The sequence below is a fragment of the Rattus rattus genome, chromosome 8 (genome assembly GCF_011064425.1).
Source record: "Rattus rattus isolate New Zealand chromosome 8, Rrattus_CSIRO_v1, whole genome shotgun sequence".
Taxonomy (NCBI): domain Eukaryota; kingdom Metazoa; phylum Chordata; class Mammalia; order Rodentia; family Muridae; genus Rattus; species Rattus rattus.
This window is the reverse complement of record NC_046161.1, coordinates 87,773,156-87,794,860: the sequence shown is the minus strand read 5'-3', so window position 1 is coordinate 87,794,860 and position 21,705 is coordinate 87,773,156. Positions and strand designations below refer to the sequence as shown.

The 21,705-nt window shown below is 44.4% G+C and overlaps 1 protein-coding gene across 1 annotated transcript in view; it reads left to right on the top strand.

Moving 5' to 3' along the window:
• The window catches only part of Atp1b3 (ATPase Na+/K+ transporting subunit beta 3), a 30,962-nt gene extending 13,973 nt beyond the window's left edge, over positions 1-16,989 (top strand). Inside the window, exons 2-7 of the mRNA XM_032909996.1 lie at positions 4,706-4,834; positions 7,315-7,422; positions 10,289-10,473; positions 11,987-12,037; positions 13,841-13,927; positions 15,972-16,989. Of these exons, the coding sequence (XP_032765887.1) occupies positions 4,706-4,834; positions 7,315-7,422; positions 10,289-10,473; positions 11,987-12,037; positions 13,841-13,927; positions 15,972-16,142 (731 nt within the window). The 3' untranslated portion in view covers positions 16,143-16,989. The remainder of the gene's footprint in view (positions 1-4,705; positions 4,835-7,314; positions 7,423-10,288; positions 10,474-11,986; positions 12,038-13,840; positions 13,928-15,971) is intronic.
• Positions 16,990-21,705: the final 4,716 nt, after the last annotated feature.

Sequence of the window (21,705 nt, the reverse complement as noted above, 5' to 3'; positions counted from 1 at the left end):
TTGTAATTACTTTTTAAAAAAAGAAGTAAGGATACTTGCCTGTGCCAAAAAACAAAACAAAACAAAAAACTATAAACAGAATGATTATTGACCAAGTAAGAGCTTCTGGTCCTGAAATTGCGTGAGGAGAGCTTTCATGTCAGGTTCCTGTGGGTATTTACAAAGTGAATGAAATCACAAGGTTCAAAATGTGCTGAGGGCATGTGCCCATGGCTACCTTTGTTTTAGTTTTGTCTCTTTGAGGTCTCCACTGCCCGGCCCTCTAGGTGCTGGCACCACAGGCAGTGTACCCGTATCTAGGTTTTGAGGAAGCTGGTGGTATATGTTGAAGAACTTGGTCTTTATCCCAGGTTTCTGACATAAACTTTAAAACCCTGGGATTTTCTGGGAGATAGTCTTTGTTAAGCTGATGAAGAAATTAAGTTACGTCCTGGCTTCAGAATTAGGGCTAGTTCCCTGAAAGACCACTCAAGTCCTGCGAGTATAGGGACTTCTAGGAAAGGAAGGATGTGCAAACAGAGTTCCCTGAGCAGCTTAAGATTCAGTCAAACCTCACTAAAAGGTGAGCTCCAAGGATAAACTAAGCTGTCTTAGTCTCCAGGGAACGGAACAGATGTGCTGGAGGCTTGCCCTGACCTTAGGGCCTGATAGGAAACATTGTATCTCTCCTGGACCCCCGCCTGTGTGTTTTATGACTCAAAATCCTAAGTACAGCTCTCCTGAGTTCTGTTGGGGTTTCCTAGTGAGGGATGGAAGCCCAGGGCTGAGGAGAAAAGTACTTCAAGACAGACGTACCAGGGATTCAAGCTGCTTCCTGTGCATGCCTGTATCCACCTAGTGGCAGGACTAAATTTTACAGTTAAGCTGAGCCTGAGTTGCAGGACAGGACTGAGTTTTCTGTTTCTTTGGAGATAGAGTTCTTCTTAGTTGTAGATGACACATGAACTAGACCTCGAATAAGCCTTTGTTTTAAGAGTAGATGCAGTTGATTAGGTTAAACTTGAAACCTTGTTTGCTGTGAGGCCTTTTTGCAGTTCCATTCCAAACATGTTTCTAGTTTGTTTTGGCCTTTTCTTCCCTCAGGAGTTTTGTTTTTATCTTATCAACTCTCAGCAGCTAAAGGCAACCCCTGAGTTTGAACCCGGGACCCACATGCTGGACAAGAGGACAGACTTGTGGAAGTTGTTCTGCCCAGTCACAGACGTGCCTTGGTACATTCACACAATAGTAGATGAGAATGCAAAAAGAAATCCCTTGGCTTTCTGATTTTTTTTTTCTCCTCCTTTCTGTAAAATAAATACTGATGATAAACTTTGTGTGGGATGTGGGGTGGGAGTGGAGGTCAGAACACTAGTGCAAGGTCATGTAGCAAAAAAGGAGGCGAAGCAAGACTCATGTTTACGGCCATACTGGCTCTCTGGTTCCCTCCAGCTAGACCTCTGTCCTAGCTGTCTTTTCATCAGAAACAAGGGAGGGGCAGTTTGAAAACTGGACTTCTCAAGAAGAAAAATAAATATTTAGCCTGGTAGTTAAATACTGGCCAAGTATCTCCGAGACCCTGGGCTTAATCCCCAGTGTGATTGGAAAACAGAAAGAAAAAGGAGAGTCAGTACCCATTGAAAAGGGCCACGTTTCTAGTTGTACATACATGATGGTGAACATAGAGACCCCAGGGTAGAATCAGCAGGTCTTAGGAGGTAACATTGGTGGGGCTGCTGTACATAAAAGAGTATATGCTGTACATAGTAGAGAATGCTCTTAGTAATAAGCTTTGCCCCTTCCCTTAACTCTCTGGCAGGGGCCTCCTAATGTAGCATTGGTTGTCCTAGATAGAACTCATTATGGAGTCCAGCTGGCCCTTCTGCCTAGTCTGTGACTCGATTTCTGCTCAAGTCCTCCTCCTGCTGAGATCACAGGTGTCAGTTACCATGCCTGGCTGTCAGAGTTCTTCAGAGTCTTTTCTTTTAAACGTGTGTTTTGCCTGCATGCATGCAAGTACACCACAAGCTTGCCTGGTGCCCTTAAAGGGCAGAAGAGAACATTTTATTACCTGGAAACTGGAGTTAAGGAAAGCTGTAGGTGTTGTGACTCAAACCTGGATCTTTTTATAAGAGCAGCAACTGGTTTTAACTGCTGAACCTTATCTGTAGCTCCATTTCTTCAGAATTTTTAAGTCCATGTTTCTTTCAGTTGTTGTTTTTTGTTGTTGATGACTTGTGCTTTTGAGGGGATGTTTTGCTGTGTGTTCTGAGCTAATGTCCACTTGTGATCCTGGTTTTACAGATGTGCACCTTTATGTTCAACAGTGTTAGTTTCTTCCATTGGATAATGACTTAAAAACTCTTGAAGGATTTTAAACCAGGGATTGTTTATCTGTAATGTGATATAATAGTTTATTGCTCTCTGCTGTGTCACATGACCAAGCAGACAGCACTCTCTGAAGGCTCCACACAATGACTATTGACCGATTTGGATGCTCTGAATAGAGCCCCTTATTGAATTTAGCCCATCTGTATACTTAACTCCGGGTCTGTCCTGAGGTGGGAAGAACAAGTTACAGCTTAGTTTCTACCTTCTGCCATTCTCTTCTCCAGAGAAGAGGAGGTGGTTACACTGAGAGTGTCAGGACCCTTGCTGAGTACCTCAAATGAAATTCATAAGAGGTTAGCTTTGATTTTTAAGTGCTGGGTTTGGGTTTGGGCAACTAAGCACTAAAGATAACTCATTGACTGGGACAGGATAAGGTGGGCTGTGTTTAAGACAGAGTCTCGTGTATCATAGGTTGGTTACCTTGAGTTACAAGCATGAGTTACCACATCCAGTTCTGTGGTGCTGGAGTGGAACCCAGGACGTTGTGCTTGTTACACAGGCTCTCTGCTGCCTGAGCTACACCCCAGCCCTGGTTTGTGTATGCATTTTATTAATCCAACTCTTTATGTGACGTTTTAACACTTATTTCTTTATTGTGTAATGATTCATTAGAAAGTAGATTTGGATAGTTTGTTCATGTTCATAAGTTTCACATATACTGTTTTTCCTGGAAATTTGAAAATGTGAGAACATTTTGAGGTGATTTTTAGGCACTTTTCTTCTAATGCCTTCAGTTTCATACATGTTCACCAACAAGCTTCTCTGGCAGAAGTCTGGTTTTTGTCAGTATGTGTCCTAGAATACAGACACTCTTAGAAGGGCTAACTAAGTATTTGACTCTGTTCCGCTCTGCAGGTGGTTTTATCATTTCGCGTGAGCACCTAAAGCTGAACTTCACTCTGACTTTGCTGGTGGCTGTGGGTTTTCTTTTCCCACTGTAGCACCTGACACAGCCCGTGAGATTGGTTTTCTCTCTCTCTTTCTCTCTGTCTCTCTCTCTCTCTCTCTCTTTTTCTTTTTCTGCAGCAGGACCGCAGTGGGTGGTGGGAAGTGATACTACCTGAAGGTGACATCTGTCTCTCTTCCTTCTGTCCTCTTACTCAGTATCTCCTGGTAACTGGGGCAGGGGTAGGATCTAGTGTAGATAAGGTGGGGTTGGTTAGACCATCTTCCTTTGGAAGATTCCTGGCCTGCAGTTGAGAAAAATGTATCTTACTTTGGGCATAATCTGTTTTGGGATCCTGTCCTTTGACAATTAGAAAAAAGTTAGATATCAACTTGTTGGGGAGTGGATGAGTAAGTGTATTCTATTTATTTTTTATGAGGGAAGTTTATAAGCCCTTTGAATTTGTTTTCTGTGGTAGTTCTCTTAGGAATCCTGGCCTGTTAGGGTGGGACTTAGCTGGGGTAAAGCTGGAGCGATGTTACTCGTGGAGTTGAGTCCTTGGCTTCCCCATCACTCACTAAAGCGTTTAGATATAAATAAGACTTCCAGCTATATTCCGCTGTATAAATTTGAGGTTAATCATTTCTGATGTTAGAACTTTGAATGGAGGTGATGAGGGAAAAAAATACTGATTATTTTTGGTGTTCCCAAAACAAATCGTTGGCTTGGGATAGACCTAAGTGTTTCTCAGTTATGGGGGTGGAGTAAGTGTGGGTGTTGAAGTTTGCCTGTCACAGGGGCTTTGTGCCTGGCTGCAGTGCTGTGCCTGGAGCGCAATGCTTGTCTGCTCTTGACCTTTTTGCATGTTTGCATGAGCCCTTCTACTTAACCAGTGTTTTAAAATTTTTATTGAATATCATCTTTATGATTTTCTTCTGCACATTTAAATCAACTCACCCTTTAAAAGCTACATATCAAGACCTTGTCTTAAAAAAGCTAAAAAAAACAAAAACAAAATAACAAAGACCCAACAACTTTAATGTGTATAAACTGTCTGATATTCAGGTGAGTTGGAGGATATTTTTTTTTTTTAACTTGCTATTTAAAGAGATGTAAGTATGTCCAGGGAGACTTTCTCACCCAAAATCATGTTAGTTTTGAGGGTATGAAATTCTTCTTGAATGAAACACTCTCCCATGTACTGGATAGTTAAAGCTCTGACTTTAAGTAGTGAAAACTGCTGGAAGAACAAGAGGAGTGGGGCTCATGGGTTTGGTGGGAGCTGCCTACCAGGACAGCCCTCACTTAGGCAGCTTCACGTGCCCTCGGAGTGAGGGCCCTTGGCTGTGCATGGCAAAGCGTGGGCTCGTAGCCGTGCAGTGACCAGTTGGCTTGCTCTTTACAGGCGTGAGCGTGTGTCCCCTTCTCACGCTGTCCATCTCCCTGCAGGTCTCATCTTGCTCTTCTACCTAGTTTTTTATGGGTTCTTGGCTGCACTCTTCACATTCACCATGTGGGTCATGCTCCAGACTCTGAATGACGAGGTTCCGAAGTACCGAGACCAGATTCCTAGTCCAGGTAATTGTCTTGAAGTTACCATAGCTTTTAAATCAACCTGGGTTACTGTTTGTCTTTACCACAAAGCAGTTTTACATCATAACGGATGTAGAAAGTTAATTAGGTTGGGTAATGCCAATGATATGTTTCATATGTACATGCTACTGTAAAGACCTTTACATCATTTACTGTTGAGTTTTGGATCCTTTGACAGGAATAAGCAGAATTGAATGTTGGAATTGTCTCATGAATGCTGTGTGGCACTTTGACCCTGCCGTCAGTAAGAAGCGTGTTTCGGCTCTGGTTTGAGTTACACCGTTAGTCTTATACAATAGATGCCTTGTGGTTTTAATTGGTCGGTATGAGAGTGGTAAAAATATTACGTCATTAGAGAATAAAATCAATGTATTCTCTGTTGTCGTAAAAAAAAATGTTGTGCTAGAGAATACACTTTTAGCAAAATACTCTTACCTGAAATGTTGGGTACATTCTCTACGCGTGATTTTACTTTGTTAAAGCAATCCGAGTGCCAGCTCTGCCTTGGTGGTTGGACGTGGTCTTGGTCTCCAGGCACTGGTGGTACTTACTTGGCAACACTGGAAACCAAACCCAGGGCTCCTGCAGTGCTAATAACATTAGCAAGTGCTCCAAGCTGCAGCCCTAGGCTGGCTCGAGTCTTTTCAGCAGACTAAATATTGATTAGGAAAAGTGAAAAAAGAGTTCCAAAAAGTATGAGAGCTTCTGAGGGAGTGAGTACCTGGTCTTGGAGACATTTAGAGAGTAAAAGTAATACAAGAAATTCCCCAAGTGCAGATAAGTTTTTTTTTTTTTTAAATCTTTTTTTTTTTTTTTCAGAGCTGGGGACCGAACCCAGGGCCTTGCGCTCGCTAGGCAAGCGCTCTACCACTGAGCTAAATCCCCAACCCCTGGATAAGTTTTTTTTAGAGACAGTAGTAGAGCAGGGAAGAGGCTGTCTAAAGGAGTAGAATTTGGGTGGCAAGGAGAATGAGTGGCCAGCAGGTGGGGAAGGTGGAGGCCACTTTTTGGAGCCTTTGGGTTTTCATCCACTTTTAATGTGTCTTTCAGGGACCACCTGGCAATGTGTGGTGGAGCCATTGTTAGTCATTAGAACTTGCGAGGCACTGTTGTCAGTATAAGCCAGCCATGCTGCTGAGCAGGACAGACCTTCTTCCCCACAGACTTATCCAGCTCAGACTCATCTCGCTGAGGCTAAGGCGCCCTCACCCACTCTGCTCAGGGCATGGGCTTCTGAGCTGCACACAGCCAGTGCACACCAGCTTCCACCACCTCATCTTAGCGCCATTCTAGTCCTTTTTCTTTTTCTCTTTCTTGTTTCTTTTGTTTATACGTAATATATTTTTTTTTTGCCCTCTGCCTACACTAAAGTTTATTTTCTTGTTATCTAAGTTATACATGACTGTGTTATTTCAACCGTAGTCTGATCTACTTCAGAAATGCTAAGCTGTCTGTAATTATATAAACCTTTTAAACAGTAAAGTGTTCAAAACTAAGTTCCGTAAATTTGTAGATATACAGTATAAATAAGTAAACATATAAACATGCATATATGTGTATTATAAAAAGTTTTTAGCTATGAGAAATGTTTACATTAAAGTTAGAAGCCAGATTATTCTTCGTAGACAAGTGTGTTTACCTTTTCTTTTCTCGATAGGAAGTTGTTACTGACTGCGACCTCAGTCAGTGTGTAAGAAGCACACTTGGGTGTGGAGCAGTGTGTGCCGAAGGACGAGTGTTTATTGTAGGCTCACATGGAACGAGACTCTTCGGTTGAAGACAGTTGACAGTGTTTCCATACAGTTGTATTTTGAATGAAAACATGTTAGGCTGAACAGGTGGGCCCCTGTCTGGTGGCTCATACTTGAACTCTTAGTTTTCTGGTATGCTCAAGTTTTTTTTTGGATTTTGTTTTGTTGCTTAATCAATAGCAGCAAGCATATAAAAACATCAACAAAAACAAATAAGAAAGTAAACCCCAAACCCTAAGGTATTGTTTGATAGAAACCTGAGTTTAGAAGGTTCAAGAGCCAGAGAGAGAGAGAGAGAGATAGCTCAGTGATAGAACTTGCTGTGCAAGCACGAGGACTTGACGTCAGATTCCTAGTGTCCGAGTAAAAGCCAAGCAGTGCTGCTTGTACCTGTAACTGCAGCGAGGGGGGTGACCAGCCAGTGTAGCAGAAAAGCCACCAGCTCCAAATTCACTGTGGGACATACATATAGAGTTCAGAGTAAGGAGTGGTGGTTATAATTAACTGAAAATCATCAAATTTAGAGGCTGTTTCTAACTTGATACTGTCTAACTCGTCTAAAGATTTGAGTTCTTTTAGATGCCTTTCCTCATTGGATCCCAACAGAGAGTTGTTGATAACTGAAATACATCTGTGAACACACAGCCCTTCAGGAATAGAAGTAAGGAGTGAGGAGGATTTCCTACTGTCAGTAACTCTCCTGTCTGCTTTTAGGACTTATGGTTTTCCCCAAACCACCGACTGCCTTGGATTATACATACAGCATGTCTGACCCACATACTTATAAAAAGTTTGTTGAAGACCTGAAGAATTTCCTAAAGCGTAAGTATGTAGTCCTAGAAGAGGGAGCAGCGCTTGTACTCCATGCCAGGACTGACTGCCTGTACAGTTTGTTTGACCCTCTGTTCTCCCACTTCCAAACACTGACAACTGGGAAGATCTGCAAGTGACCTCAGTGAGTTGTAAGAGAGAGCCAAATCTGTGTCCTCTAAAGCCGTGCCTCTGAGTGTCAGCACTTGCCGGGCAGCTGGGAATGGAGCACGGTGCCTCGAGTGCTTGGCAAGTGCTCTGCCACTGCCTGTACCACAGCCCATTTGGGATATTTTTATACCCAGGATAGTACCTAAGTGGGGATGGCATAGTTACCATTTCTGAAGTTGGCCTATGTCGATTTTTTAATGTGTTTGTCTTGTTTAAGAGTCACCAGTATGTAGTGCTTTAATAAGTACCGTAGCCATATCTTCCTTGTTCTGGCTGGCTTAACCATACATATGACTGGTGCTAAAAGCTTTGGTTTACTTACTTCAATCACCTTGTCCCCTTCTCAGCCATATTATACCACAATTGTTCTCTAGATGCCAAAGCCACTGAAAAGCTTTCCCAGCACTACTGTCTGTCTGTCTGTCTAGCTTGCTTGTTCAGCTTTTATCCAATATTCTGTGCTAGTAGCTCTTGCTGTTTGCTGATGGTTTACTAACCACCTCAGCCTCTTTCCTCAGCATTCTTCCTCATCCCTTTATTAACATGATTTTTCACTTCATTTTTTACTTTTATAGTACTCTAAAATTCCTTGTCTTTAAGTCTGCCAATAACTTGTGGCAGAACCCTGCTCTGGATAAAACCACATAGTTCCTGGACTAGGCTCCTCCTCTGATCCTGCTTAGAGCAGCCACAGGGTGAAGACAGGACTAAGTGGTAGTAAACGCCACCTCCCTCAGTGGGCATGTGCTACTGCCTGGTGACCCATTGCCTTTCTCTGATGACTAAGGTATGGTTGCTAGCGTTTGCTCAAGCCTCTGACCTCTGCCCTTCCCCCATAAATCACTTTCACAGAACACAGCATCTTCCTTCAGTTGCTAAAAGGAAGCTGGGGCTATAGGGAGTTACTAGAGTGCTTGCCTAGCATGCAGGCACCCGGGGTTCCACCTTTTCTCTGCTAAGTCTGGCATGATACCTCCTTAAAACCTCAGCACTTGGGAAGTGGAGGTAGGAGGATCAAAAGTCCAAAGGCTTGAAGATCATCTTCAGTTAAACAGTAAATTCAAGGCCACCTTGGGCAACATGAGACCTAGTCTTCAAGGAAGGATGGATGGATGGATATTAGAAATCCTTAGTTCCTCCATTGCTAGTAAAACACCCACACTTGCCACCATGTTGCCGGTCTTATTTCTTCATGAGAGGCCACTTGCATGTCTACTCTTTGGCTCTGATCCTTTTCTGTCTCAGGAACATCCTGGGTCCACTCCCTTTATTGAATTCTTATCAACTTAGACAAGTCTGTAATTTCTCCCTATCTTGAGAAAAGTCCTCTTGATCTCTCCCACACTGTCTTTATCTGTTTTCTTAAATCTCTTTGCCTTAATAGTTAATGTGTTTATTAATTAAATAATTTCAAACATTTTATGAACCTGTTTTCTGTATTTTAAAGACATAATGGTGGCGCCTGCAGCGACGGCAGTAATTCCTTGCGGTGTCCTCTTAGCTGAGATGTTATCCGACAGCAGGGTTCTTAGAGTGCAGTTGTGACAGGCACTTGCCACCCAGCAGTGAACAGATCTGTCTTACAGATCAGTCTAGTCTAGGAATCGGTTAGGAGGGAGTTGCTGAGGTGGGAAATACAGCAGAGAGAGGGTGGGGAGATTTCTGTGTTCTGGAACTCACTCTGTACACTGGGCCTGCCTCAGAAATGCACTTCCTGTGAGTGCTGGGATTGAAGGTGCGCACCACCACTGACCTGACTGGGTTGCTGGTTTTTAAAGGGTGCTCTGATGCCTCAGTGGAACCAAATTCTTGAAAGATTGAGGGAGGTGGGAAGGAACCACAGAAGTGTCTCAAGTCAGTGGGTGGGAGGGAGAAGGGCTGGGCTGCGTACTAGACCAGGCTCACGGAGGGAGGGATCCATCAAACCTCTCTTCCCTTCATGCTACTGAATGCCCATAGTGCAGCTGGCACAGAGCTGAGGTTGTATTCTGTGCATGTATTTCTCTCCTTTCTTCCTTTCTGGTTTCTAATCATTTTACTTGTCGGTTAAATGTATCTTTTTATCTCCACCTGCCCACCTCTCACCTGGGCTGCGTCAGGAGTCTGTTCACTTCCTCTCACTTTATCCTTTTCTCTGTAGCATGAATGCTCTACCGTAAGCGCAGTCATATGGCCACTTTGACTGGTACAGAATCTTTTAGTGGGTTATCATGGTTGTTTTGGCAACCCTTCTCCTCAGTTCCTAGCAGTTTTTACAAAATTTACACTGTCCAGATTCTACCCCCTTTTATCCTAGCAGCCACCATAACTCACACTTCCTCAGCTTTCAGGTCAGGTCAGTAGATCCCCTGTCATAACTGTTAGAGTGCTGTGTCTCTCTGTGCCCTGCAGTATTCAGCCCATGCTGTTCTCTATGAGGCTGTAAGCCCCACGGGGCAGGGGCAACACTGTATACAGCCTTGCCATTGTCTCTGTCTGAGGTTGGGCACATACGATGTTTTCTGACAGCTCTGTGGTTGTGGTTTTGTGCTGGGCACTCTTGGAAGCAGGATGCCTCAACAACGGGCTGTCATCTGTTGTGTAATTCTCATTGCTGCTTTGTCTTTGAATAATACTTGTTCCGTGAAAGATTTGACTTGTTTCTTGTGTTTGGTATGTTTTCTTGGCTGATCTGGTGCACATATGTCTCCTTTTTTTTTTTTTTTAGCATATTCTGTGGAAGAACAGAAGAACCTCACAGATTGCCCTGGTGGAACACTTTTTCATCAGGACGGTCCAGATTATAGTGCGTGTCAGTTTCCAGTTTCCTTGCTTCAAGAATGTAGTGGTGTGAATGATTCTAATTTTGGCTATTCCAAAGGACAACCTTGTGTTCTTGTGAAGATGAACAGAGTACGTACTTGTTTTACCTCTGCTGTGCATGTTTCTGTCAGCCATGTGCACATGTGTGGCTCCTGCTGCTGTGGTCTGTGTCACTGGAGGTGTTAAGTGCCGTCTCATTGGGAGACCTTAGAAGACTAGGAGTGCTAGTTAATGTTGGGGGAAGATGAATATGACACAAAGATTCATAGTTTAATTGTAGATTATATAATTTTCTAAATATTAAAACATATGTTATATGTGATTAAGTACTGGGAATATAAATAAACCCACATACTAATGAGCACAATACAGTGTTGTAGTTATAGCCAAAACTAATGGGATATTTTAACAAGACATAACTAAGAAGGCCAAAAAGCTAAGTGAGAAAAGGTGAGTCCATACATTCATTTTAACGGGTGATGTCTTGAGTTACACTGGCCTGCAAGATCTGTCCTCACTTTATCTGCTATAATTGCTGAAATATACTCTATTCAGAGGACCACCTTTTAAGTTGATCAGAGGTGGGCCTTTACGTGATGGGATGAGGACCGGACAGTGTCTGCTCCAGATGTCAGGGTTTTCATGAGTGTGCACCTAGAGCTGTTGCACGAGTGGAAGACTAGGGCTGCTGTTCACACCACTCTGTAGGCTTCAGCGCCACACCTATCGGCTTCCACAGCCTCCAGCAGCTTGACTTTTGGAGGCCTCTGTACATCCTGGAAACCAAATGAAAATCTTAGAAGGCAGGGCCGGACATAAAGGCTCTGGCCACCAGCCTGAGCTGTTTGACCCCAGAGCCCACGTGTTGGAAGAAGAGAGCCAATCATGAGCTTGTCCTCCATATGACAGGCACATGCACATGCACATGCACATGCATGCATGCATGCACACATCCCGCCCATACATGCACACACACACACACACACACACACACACACACACACACACACACACACACACACACACACACACAAAAAAGAGTGACTGTGAAGTCGACAGGTGACCACAGACATGACAGCAGCTGCAAAGTCTGGGGTTACAGCTCAGATGCAGTGCTGAGCTTGTACAGTCAAGGCCCTGGCTTTGGTCACCACCATAGAAAACCAGTGTAGGGAGACATAAGGTACAATTCTTCTTAATACGTGGGTTTGGGGGGAGAGATAGCTGTGAACATAATTTTATAACGAACATTTTATTATTGATGAGAGAGTGGGGGGTGCATACCTGTGATCCCAGCATCTGAGAGGCTAGCCTCGGCTGTAAGCAGGGCCCTTTATCAAAACTAGCAAACATAATGGTTTATTACGTTATATAATTTAAGGGTTTGTTGTTTTAAATGTGGCAAGTGTGACTGGATTGCCTCAGTACAGTGTTTACCTATATTGAAAGGTTCATTTTTGTGTGCTAACGTACTAGTTAGTCTGACGACTGAGTTGAATGTACAGAGTAGTGTTAATCTCATCTGCTGTGCCCCTGATACCCAGCAACAGAAGAGAAGGTCCCATTGTATTCTCGTGTGCTGACTGTTGTTTCTTAACCTTAGATAATCGAGTTAGTCCCAGATGGAGCTCCATATATTACATGTATAACAAAGGTTAGTATTCAAGTCACTAAACCTTTCATGTTTCTTAAATATTTAAAATATCTACATAGTGAGATCCTGTCTCAAAAAGAGGGTTGAAAATACAACTTAAATGCATGTCACAAGTAAGCAGAAGTGTGTTTATTTGTTTAATGTTGTATTTGCACGCGTGCGTGCGTGCGTGCGTGCGTGCGTGCGTGTGTGTGTGTGTGTGTGTGTGTGTGTGTGTGTAATAATAGCACATGTGTATGAGGTTAGGGACAAGTGATTTTCTTTACTGTATGGGTTCTAGGGCTCAAACTCCAGTTGTCAGTCTTAGCAGTGAGCAGCTTTACCCTGGGCCCAGTAAGTGAATGTTTCTTGATAAATTATTCTAAAAATCTAGTTAACATCCACTTTTCATCTCTTAAAGGGAAAGCATGCTGTTAGGGGTTAAGTCATATTAGTATCTTATTGAAAGTCAAATAGACCAGTGAACACTTAATACATTAACATAGCAAAACATTCAGTGGGGTGACTTTTTTTTTTCATGTAAATATTTTAAGTGTTCTCTGTGTTAGAGGCTGAACCATTTATACTGCTGAGCGTAGCACAGTGCTGGCTGGTGAGTGGCACCTGCCCTAAACAACACCCAGTTAGAAACGTCCCTCTACTGCTTTTCCATATCATTTTATTTTGTCTTTTGTTGTTACTGTTACTATTTGATTGTTTTGCTACATGGTAATAATGGTCTGTGGTCCAACCAGAATTACATAGCCAGACCCTGTCTCAAAAACACCAAACAAAAGCCTACAGAGCAGGAGCAGGACTGAACAGTGCCATCAGCGTGTCAGATGCCTTCCCCATCAGCCTTAGGGGTGCGGTGACTGTGTCCCACAGCCACGGCCACAGCTATGACACAAGCAGAGCAGAGGCAGCAGGACTGTGTGGGTAGTCCGTCCCACTTTGCCATGTCTTGTATGCTTCCAGAAGAAGGAACTACAGAACAGGCCAATTCCCAGCACCACAGCCGTCTGTTAGTCGTCCAGGGCTAACACCTGCCCCCATACTCCTTCTTCCGAGTCTGGGGATGTGCGTCAGTGTGGGTTGGCGTCTTGGGCTTGCGTTTGTTGCAGTGCTAGGATCCACTCGGTTCCTGTGCACGCAGTGTGTCTGTGCAGGCATTTAGTGACTGACATATTTAGAGTTTTGGTCCTTTTTCTATTTATTCATGGGAACTATGAGTGCCTTTTCTGTTTGTTGCATCGTAGTTTATCCTGATTACAGTTCTTACGGTTCTGAAGAGTAACCTCCACCTACCTCTGAGTCTGAGTGAGCACTGCTTTCTTGATTGGCAGCTTGTGGGCACCATTACTTTTTAGTCTGGTAATTCGTCTTGGAAAAACTTCTGCCACACTTACTCTGATGTATTTTTGCTTTCATTGGCCAAACAGCTGGCTCTGCACAGAGCAAGGGTAGCTCACAGGCCGTGAGACAGCTGGAACTGAGGAGAGACTCCTAGGATGTAGCCGGATGTGGAGGAGCCAGGGTGGTTTTAATTATGTAACATTTGTAATTAAGATGAACGGCCAGGTGTGGTAGTACATGCCTGAAATCCTAGCACTTGGGAGACTTTAAGACAGGACTGGGCTGCATCCTGAGACTGTATTTCAACAGCAGCGACAACAGTTCTCAGAAACACGGTTGTATTCATGGGGCTTGAGCACCACAGCCTGCGTTTCGCCATGACTGCTGACTGTCAGTGATTGTAACATAGTTTTGAAAAATCTCTACTCTGGCCTAAAACATATCTATCTCTTTTGCTTTTAACTCTAGGAAGAAAACATAGCAAATATAGTAACTTATCCTGATGATGGACTTATAGACTTAAAGTATTTTCCATATTATGGGAAAAAACGGCACGTAAGTATTTAGAGTCATCTCTTAGGGAACTGCCTGTGTCTGGTAGGTGCACACTGTGTACTGTCTTTTACTATTGTGTACACACACTGTCGCTGTTTACTATTGTGTGTACACACACTGTCGCTATTTACTATTGTGTGAATACACTGTCGCTGTTTACTATTGTGTGTACACACACTGTCGCTGTTTACTATTGTGTGTACACACTGTCGCTGTTTACTATTGTGTATACACACTGTCGCTGTTTACTATTGTGTGTACACACTGTCGCTGTTTACTATTGTGTGTACACACACTGTTGCTATTTATTATTGTGTGTACACACACTGTCGCTGTTTACTATTGTGTGTACACACACTGTCGCTGTTTACTATTGTGTATACACACCTCAGACACACCAGAAGAGGGCATCAGATCCCACTACAGATGGCTGTGAGCCACCATGTGGGTGAACTCAGTACCAAGTGGTGTGGGTGAATGGAGACAGTGTAGGAGAGCGCTTACACAGACTGAAAGGATGGTTATTTTCAGAATACTGGTTTTGCTTTTTGGAAAGTGGTATGTACTCTTCACAAGTCAGATGTAAAAATTCATTATTTAGACACAATAGTATTTTGTGATTTTAAACTTTTGAAGTGTATGTGTGCGTGTGTATGTATATATACATACATATTTCATAAAGTTTTGTCATTAAACTTATTTTGAATTTTTTCCAACTCAAAATGACTAGAACAGTGTATTTTCTGAGAGCACATTACCAGATGCTGTCCCTTACCCATCTGTATTTGTGCTTGTGTGTGTGAGCCGCCCTACGACGCCTTCATTCTAAAGCTTGCAGTATGTCTGTCCTAACACAAGGGTACTAATGCCCAGTGCTGTGCCATCAGCAGATGTTAGCACTGCTGTCCACTTGTCCGCTCTAGACATTGTTAAAATCTCTCTAGCTGTCCCAGCAGCATCCTTCAGAGCGAGTGAGGAAGGCCTTCCATGTGCGTGAGGCCTCGCTGTGGCACTCAGCAGCCTGTGATCTAAAGGAACGCCACCCCTACCCCTCTTCCCATCCTGTCCCATCCATGTCCCCCACTCCCAGCCTCTGTTTAGTGCTTCTTTAAGCTTCAGGATAAGTCTGGAACTTTTGGGGGTGGGGAGGACTTGACAGGAATTTGTGTATATATGGCAGTTTTTTGTTGTTGGAATTATTTCCTCATAATTAAGTTCATTTGTATATTTTTGGAGGTGAGTGAGTATAGTCTTCTCACAGTCCTTACAGGAAGGACCTCCACTGACTGAACTTACTGTCTTATGTTGACCATTGTCTCCTAGGATGGGTAGCCAAGCTCCCATGCTGTAAAGTTACACTTTGTTGTTCATCAGGAAGTGCGAGGAGGGCATAAACTACTGTCAGCTTTTCTGTGAAGCTTCAGCGTTTGTTGGTCTTGCCAGAATCGGTTATCAGTAAGCTTGTTCCTATGCGCTGGCCACAGTGAGCACTGCACACACCCTCATTCTCCTGTGTAGAGGGTGTAAGTGAAATAGAGTCACATGGTAATGTGTAGCCGATCCATAGCAGATGGTCATCGTCTGTAAGCACACATGGGACAGTTAGACATCTGAAGTGTAATACGTCAGTCAGTGTCTTAGGATCAGAATAGAGCAGTGCTGTCACTTTAAGGTAGGCCTACCCTGCGGGGGCACTGCAAGTGTTAAACAGAGTCAGGGCATCTAGAAGATGAGTCAAACAGCGGAGTCACCAAACAGGACACCCCTGAGAGCCATGCTAAGGGGAGTCATAGCGAGAAGGAAGGGAACGAACATGAATATTACGCTAAGCCCAGAGACTTAATCTTGCAGAGTAGATGAGGTGTGGCTGGCACGTTTGTTAACCCTGACGCTGGGAAGGAAGCTAAGGCCAGAGGTTTGAAAAATGGGAAGTCAGCCTGGGCCACAAATTAAGACTTTGAAAAGAAGGGAAGTTGGAGCTAACTTCCTGGTGCAGGCGAAGGTACCAAAGGCTTGAACTAACGTCTGTTCGTCCGTTTGCTAGGTTGGATATCGACAGCCCCTAGTTGCCGTCCAGGTCATATTTGGGGCCGATGCTACCAAGAAAGAAGTAACAATTGAGTGCCAAATTGATGGAACCAGGAACCTAAAAAACAAGAATGAACGTGACAAGTTCTTGGGACGAGTTTCGTTTAAAGTCATAGCACACGCCTAGGAGTAGGCTGTCTGCACAGAGTAAATGTTGTGTTGTCTCCATTCTGTATCAGCTGGACCTGCCATTCTAGGATATGAGGCCACCTGGGAGGAGGAAGTGGTATGGGACACACTTGGGTGACATCATAACATGCTTCCAGATCATAGTGTTCAGTGTCCTCTGAAGTAACTGCCTGCTGCCTCTGCTGCCCTTGAACCCATGTACGGTCGCCAGACAGGGACCAGTGAGCTCCCAATCCCAAACATGCAGAGTGGGGGTCTCGTCGTCTTCTGTGTGTAATTGCCAAATGTCTAAAGCTTCATGTGCTGTGCTGTGTAAATATTTTATGGATTTAACACTGGTAACTGTCATATTTTGATGCCAAGAAAGTTTTAGGGATAAAATGGTACCTTGCCAACATCAAGTGACTTTAGCTGAAGAAATGTGTGAGAAGTTCTGTATGTGATGAAGGAGAAAGGGAAATAAAGTGGATCTGAAAGTACTGACCCTAGTTCTGCGTACGTGTGAGTGGGTGCCTGTCGTATGCTCTAGTGGTTTTTACATGCTGAACTAGACTCTAGCTGACTGTACTGAGAGGACAGACTTTCTGTGTAATACATATTTAAAAATACTATCGGGGTGACTGAGTGATGGAATCAAGCTTCCACACTCAGGTGTCTTAGACACATGGAAGAAACAGTGTTTTAATTAGGTGAATGAGTACCGATGTTTTTGCTTTGTTTTGTTTTTTGAATGAAATGAAATTCCCAAGACATAAATTGTATAGTTTTTCAAAATGTCTTAAGTGCTTTTATTTAGTAGACTATGGACCCTAATAAAAAAAAATGTGAAATACAAAAACTGCAAACTGATTTAAAGCTTGGAACATATGGCGGACTCTTCTTTCACACCTTGAATGGCGTCCTGGGCTGTCCCTGTGGTCTCAGGTGAACTCTTGCTAGAACTGTAGTAACTGGAGCTCTTTCTGTCCTGAGAAAAGTGTCTCCCATTTGACCTGTGACTTCCATTTGCTCATGCACACGTGTGCTCCGCACGCACACACTCACACACATACACACGCACTATATAAAGTTTTTTGTTTGGTTGGTTTTGTTTGACAGCATGTATGTGAACCACCTGAGTGCCTGGTGAATGCGGGGGGAGAGAAGAGTGTTGAATCCCGCTGTGATCCAGGGCAGTCGTGAGCTGCCATGTAAGTGCTTGGAATTGAACCTACTTCCTCTGGATGTAGTGCTCGTAGTCACTGAGCTGTCTCTCCAGCCTGTCGTTTATCTTTTTAGCCCTCATTTATCACTTTTTTAAAAGATTTGTTTTGTTTATGTGGGTACACTGTAGCTGTCTTCAAACACCAGAAGAGGGCATCAGATCTCATTACAGATGGTTGTGAGCCACCATGTGGTTGCTAGGATTTGAACTCAGGACCTCTGGAAGAGCAGTCAATGCTCTTAACTGATGAGCCATCTCTCCAGCCCACATTTTTCTTTTAAGAGCTGTTTTTATCATGGTTGGTGCAGAGTCACATTCTGAGGCTTCCAGTGGTGTAAGCCAGGCCTGGTGGGGCAAGAACCCAACTGTCTCAAGTCGGCTGTTGGGGAAAGCTGAAGGAATTGGGTGGTCTTGCAAGCCAGGGACTTCTGTGTTTCGGAGGTGGGCATTCTCCACCTTTTCATCAACAGAACTCGGTGATACTTGCCAGACATAAAGGTAACCTGTCCTGCCCTTAGTTGGCCTTTTCCTTTGCTTTTTATGTGTTTTGGTCTTGCTGGGTGGTTTCCCATGGCCCTCTACTGCTGGGGAGAAACACCATGATTGAGGTAGCTAGCACAGGAGGAGACATCAGAGCTGTTTACAGTTACAGAGGTGCTCAGGTGGAAAGCAGCAGCAAGCAGGTACTGAAGCAGTAACAACATCCTGGGCTGCAGGCAAAAGGGAGCAAGAAGATCAGCGTGTGCCTTTGAAACCTCAAAGCCCACTGGGTGACACATTTCTTCTAACAAGGCCACACCTAATCCTCACAGTGCCACTCCCTGGTGACTAAGCACTTGTTATACGAACCTGTGGCTGTTATTTAAGCCCCCTCAGCCTCCCAGTCCATGTCAGGAGTGTAACGGAAGGATGGATGGTTTGTGTGTAGCTGGCCCTCATACCAGACAGCCACCTGGGAACTGTCCTGTGAGATCCAGGCTGGCCTGGTCTATGGAGTCTCCACAGAGACTGCTGTAGTGCCAGAGGAGGCACAGGTTTGTGACTGAGCCGTGCTGTCCGGTTTGGCTCACGTGTTTTCTGTTAACTCTGATTAAATATTTGTGGACTTTGAGAAAGCTTAAGGGCTGGGGAAGCTGGGTCAGGGCTTGCCTAGTGTGCATGAGGCACCAGATGCAGCCCCGCACACATGGGGATACAGCCTCTGTGCGATGAGCAGAACGAATGCAGGAACTGGAGAGACCGGTCAGCAGTTACGAGCTCTGCAGTTGAATTCCCAGCGGCACCCACAAGGTGGTTCGCAGCTCCACTGCCAGAGGATCCTATCCCCTCTCTGGCCTCAGACGCCGTGTACAGAAGTGAAGGCTAACCACCTATTCAGGGAAAACATCTACATACATAAAGTTTAAAGCAGAGTAGATTTGTGACCCATAGCAAAAATGTCCCAAAAGAGGTACGTTTTGAAGAGTTGGGACATAGATCTAAGTCTTACTCGTTTTCTTCCTAGTTCAGCTTTTCTACTTGGTCCAGTCCAGATTGACTTCAACTCTTCTGGTTGTTGTTTTTTTTTTTTTTTTTTTTTTTTTTTTCTATCTGCTGAAGTTAGGGTGCCCGCTCAACTTGAAGCATACTGAGTGAAAGGACATAGCCTATTGGAATCCATTAGCCCAAAGGAAACGAGAAAGCCTAGGAGTTAGTTACACAGGGCAGTGCTGTGTAAGAGCCATTGGAGTGGTGCTCAGTAATAGGTCATTCCACATGTTCTTCTGGAACTACTGTGGGAGTGTTTTGTTGAGAGGCAGAGCGAGCAGGAGTTGGGTCTGTGTCCTGTGTACTGAGCTGGATTTAGGAAGAGGGAGTAGTTGGGTCTGTGTCCTATGGATAACAAGGTGGACCAGGAATGGGGGAGGGGGAAAGCCATGGATTAGTTGGTATCTGTTCCAGGTCTTCCTCAGACTTTAGGATGTACACAAAGTTGTCAGCATTTCGCTCACTGGCATGGGGTCATTGTGACCCAGCATCCTCTACAGGCTCGTCACTCAGACGGTCTGAGTGACTGGACCAAAGGGATCTACCTTGGTGACTGAGCCCAACACTTAGCCTGACTGTGTAGTAGATGGAGAAGGTTTGGTGTCCATTAGTTAACTGAATCATGGTATTTTGAACAAGTATGTAATATTCCTAACCGAAGGAAAAATTGGGGTATTTTAAAAAAGTTCCAAGCTGTTTTTTATTTGGGACTAGGAGCTGGAAAGTTTTATTTTAGTTACAAAATTACTGCAGTTGTCCCTCTCTGAATACTTGGGCTTCCAGGCTTGTCCTGTTTCTTGGAGCAGTTTTCTGCGGACCGGCACCTGTGTGCTCTGTCCTCTCCAGAGGCTCTATTAGGATTTGAAGTCATTTCCTTCAGATGTTTGGTTTGCCGCCTGCAAGGTCAAAGCTTCGCAGGAATGCCTGGCACTGAAGGTGACACCTGCATGGAGGTCACCTCAGAGTCAGATCATGAGACAAACAGCATGTGTCGGCTTTCATTTTGAACAAAAATAGAGAACTGGCTATTCCATTTGGTTGCTCAGAAACCTTGGGCGGATTGCTTAGCTGCTGAGCCACAGTTCCCCGCAAACTCCTCGCTGCGACTTGGAGCCAAGGAGTTCACAGGCTGCCGAGTGCTAGGCTACCAGTGTCGGGACACAGCCATAAGCCTCTGACGTGGGCACCTAGAACCATAAATGTCTGCCATCGAAGACCCACACCTTTAAGTCTTTAGTTCTCAAGACTTGGAACTTGAGACTTCTGAGATGTCGGCACTGAAGGCTCTGAACACAAGAACTGTCCATGTTCTCTGCCCTGCTAGAGCAGAAGGCCCCGGCTGGCTCACCCGTCACATCTATACTCCCTTGACGACAGGATCTCTGTGAGACCCCAACATAGTCTCTGTGTCCATCTGTCTGTCTCCTTCTCAAGTGTCTGGGAATTCGGAAGAAGAGAACTTTACAAAGAACACCTACTGAGCTTGTCTTTACCTGTTTAGGATAGAATCCTCTAGATTTTTTAAAACAGGTTATGTTAAAGGATTTCTTTTTCCTCTTTTTTTTGGTTTTTGGAGACAGGGTTTCTCCAAGTAGCCCTGACTGGCCTTGAAGTCGCTCTGTAGACCAGGCTGGCCTCGAACTCTTAGAGATCTGATTGTCTCTGCCTCCCAAGCACTGGGATTATATCCCTATACTAAAAGGTTTTTCTTATCAACAGATCCCATTGCTAAATAGTGTTACAGCTGCCCATACTCGGGTATAGAAGATAACAATGGTTTCTAATTGGAACTGGTTGGTACTGGAGTGGGCGTGGGGTAGGATGAAGCTCTTTTTGCTGTTTGAGACTCGTGGACAAGTACACTCATATCTTCAGGGTCTTTATGGCTACAAATGTAGTCATTCTAGTGGGAGGGGAAAGTGTGCGGTGTGCAAGGGAACCCAGGAAGCTAGAAAATACACCTTAGACAGGAGATTGGCCTCTGTCCTTCCCGAGGACTCCCCTCCTCTCCTTGGTTCAGCTCATTTCATTGCTATTCTGAGCTGGTCACCTTTGGAGACAGGCAAACGCTGCTCTTACAGCTTTATACATTCATCTCCACCTTGGACATTTAAGGCCCCCAAATGAAGCTTCTCACCTGCTTCCCTCACCCTGAGGAAGCTAGAAAGTAACTGAGCAGGGTGTGTACTGGTTTGAGCATAGGGGAGTCTGTGGTTGGCAAGCAGTCATGATCTTTCCCTCGTCTTCCAAGTACCTCAACCACAGAGAAGTCAAGTTCTCAGGAAATCCCCATCCACCAACCGGTTACTATGCACCACAAGACAGGACTCCAGTGGGGGTGTGCAACACCCAAGTCCACTGAGTGATACTTTTTTTTTTTTGTAATTTGGGGGCTAGAAGCTGGGTGGTGGTGACACGCTCCTTTAATCCCATCACTTGGAAGGCAGATGCAAGTGGATCTGAGTTCAAGGCTAGCCTGGTCTACAGAACAAGTTCCAGGATGGCCAGGACTATACAGAAACCCTGTCTTGAAAAGCCAAAAAAGTGGGGGAGGGGCTAGGGAATGGCTCACAGGGTGTAGCGCTTGCTGTGTAAGTATAAGGACCCGAGTTAGGATGCCCAGTACCTACAAAAATGCTCAGCGTGGGACCAAGAGCACTTGTTCTCTCAGAGAGTCGGGGTTTGATTCCCAGCATCTGCATGGTGCCTCACAGCTGTGTATTGCTACAGTTCCAGGGGATCCCACACCCTCATTCTGACTTCTATGTGCACTAGGCACACATACGGTGTGCATATGTACATGTAAGCAAAACACATACTAATTAGCCTG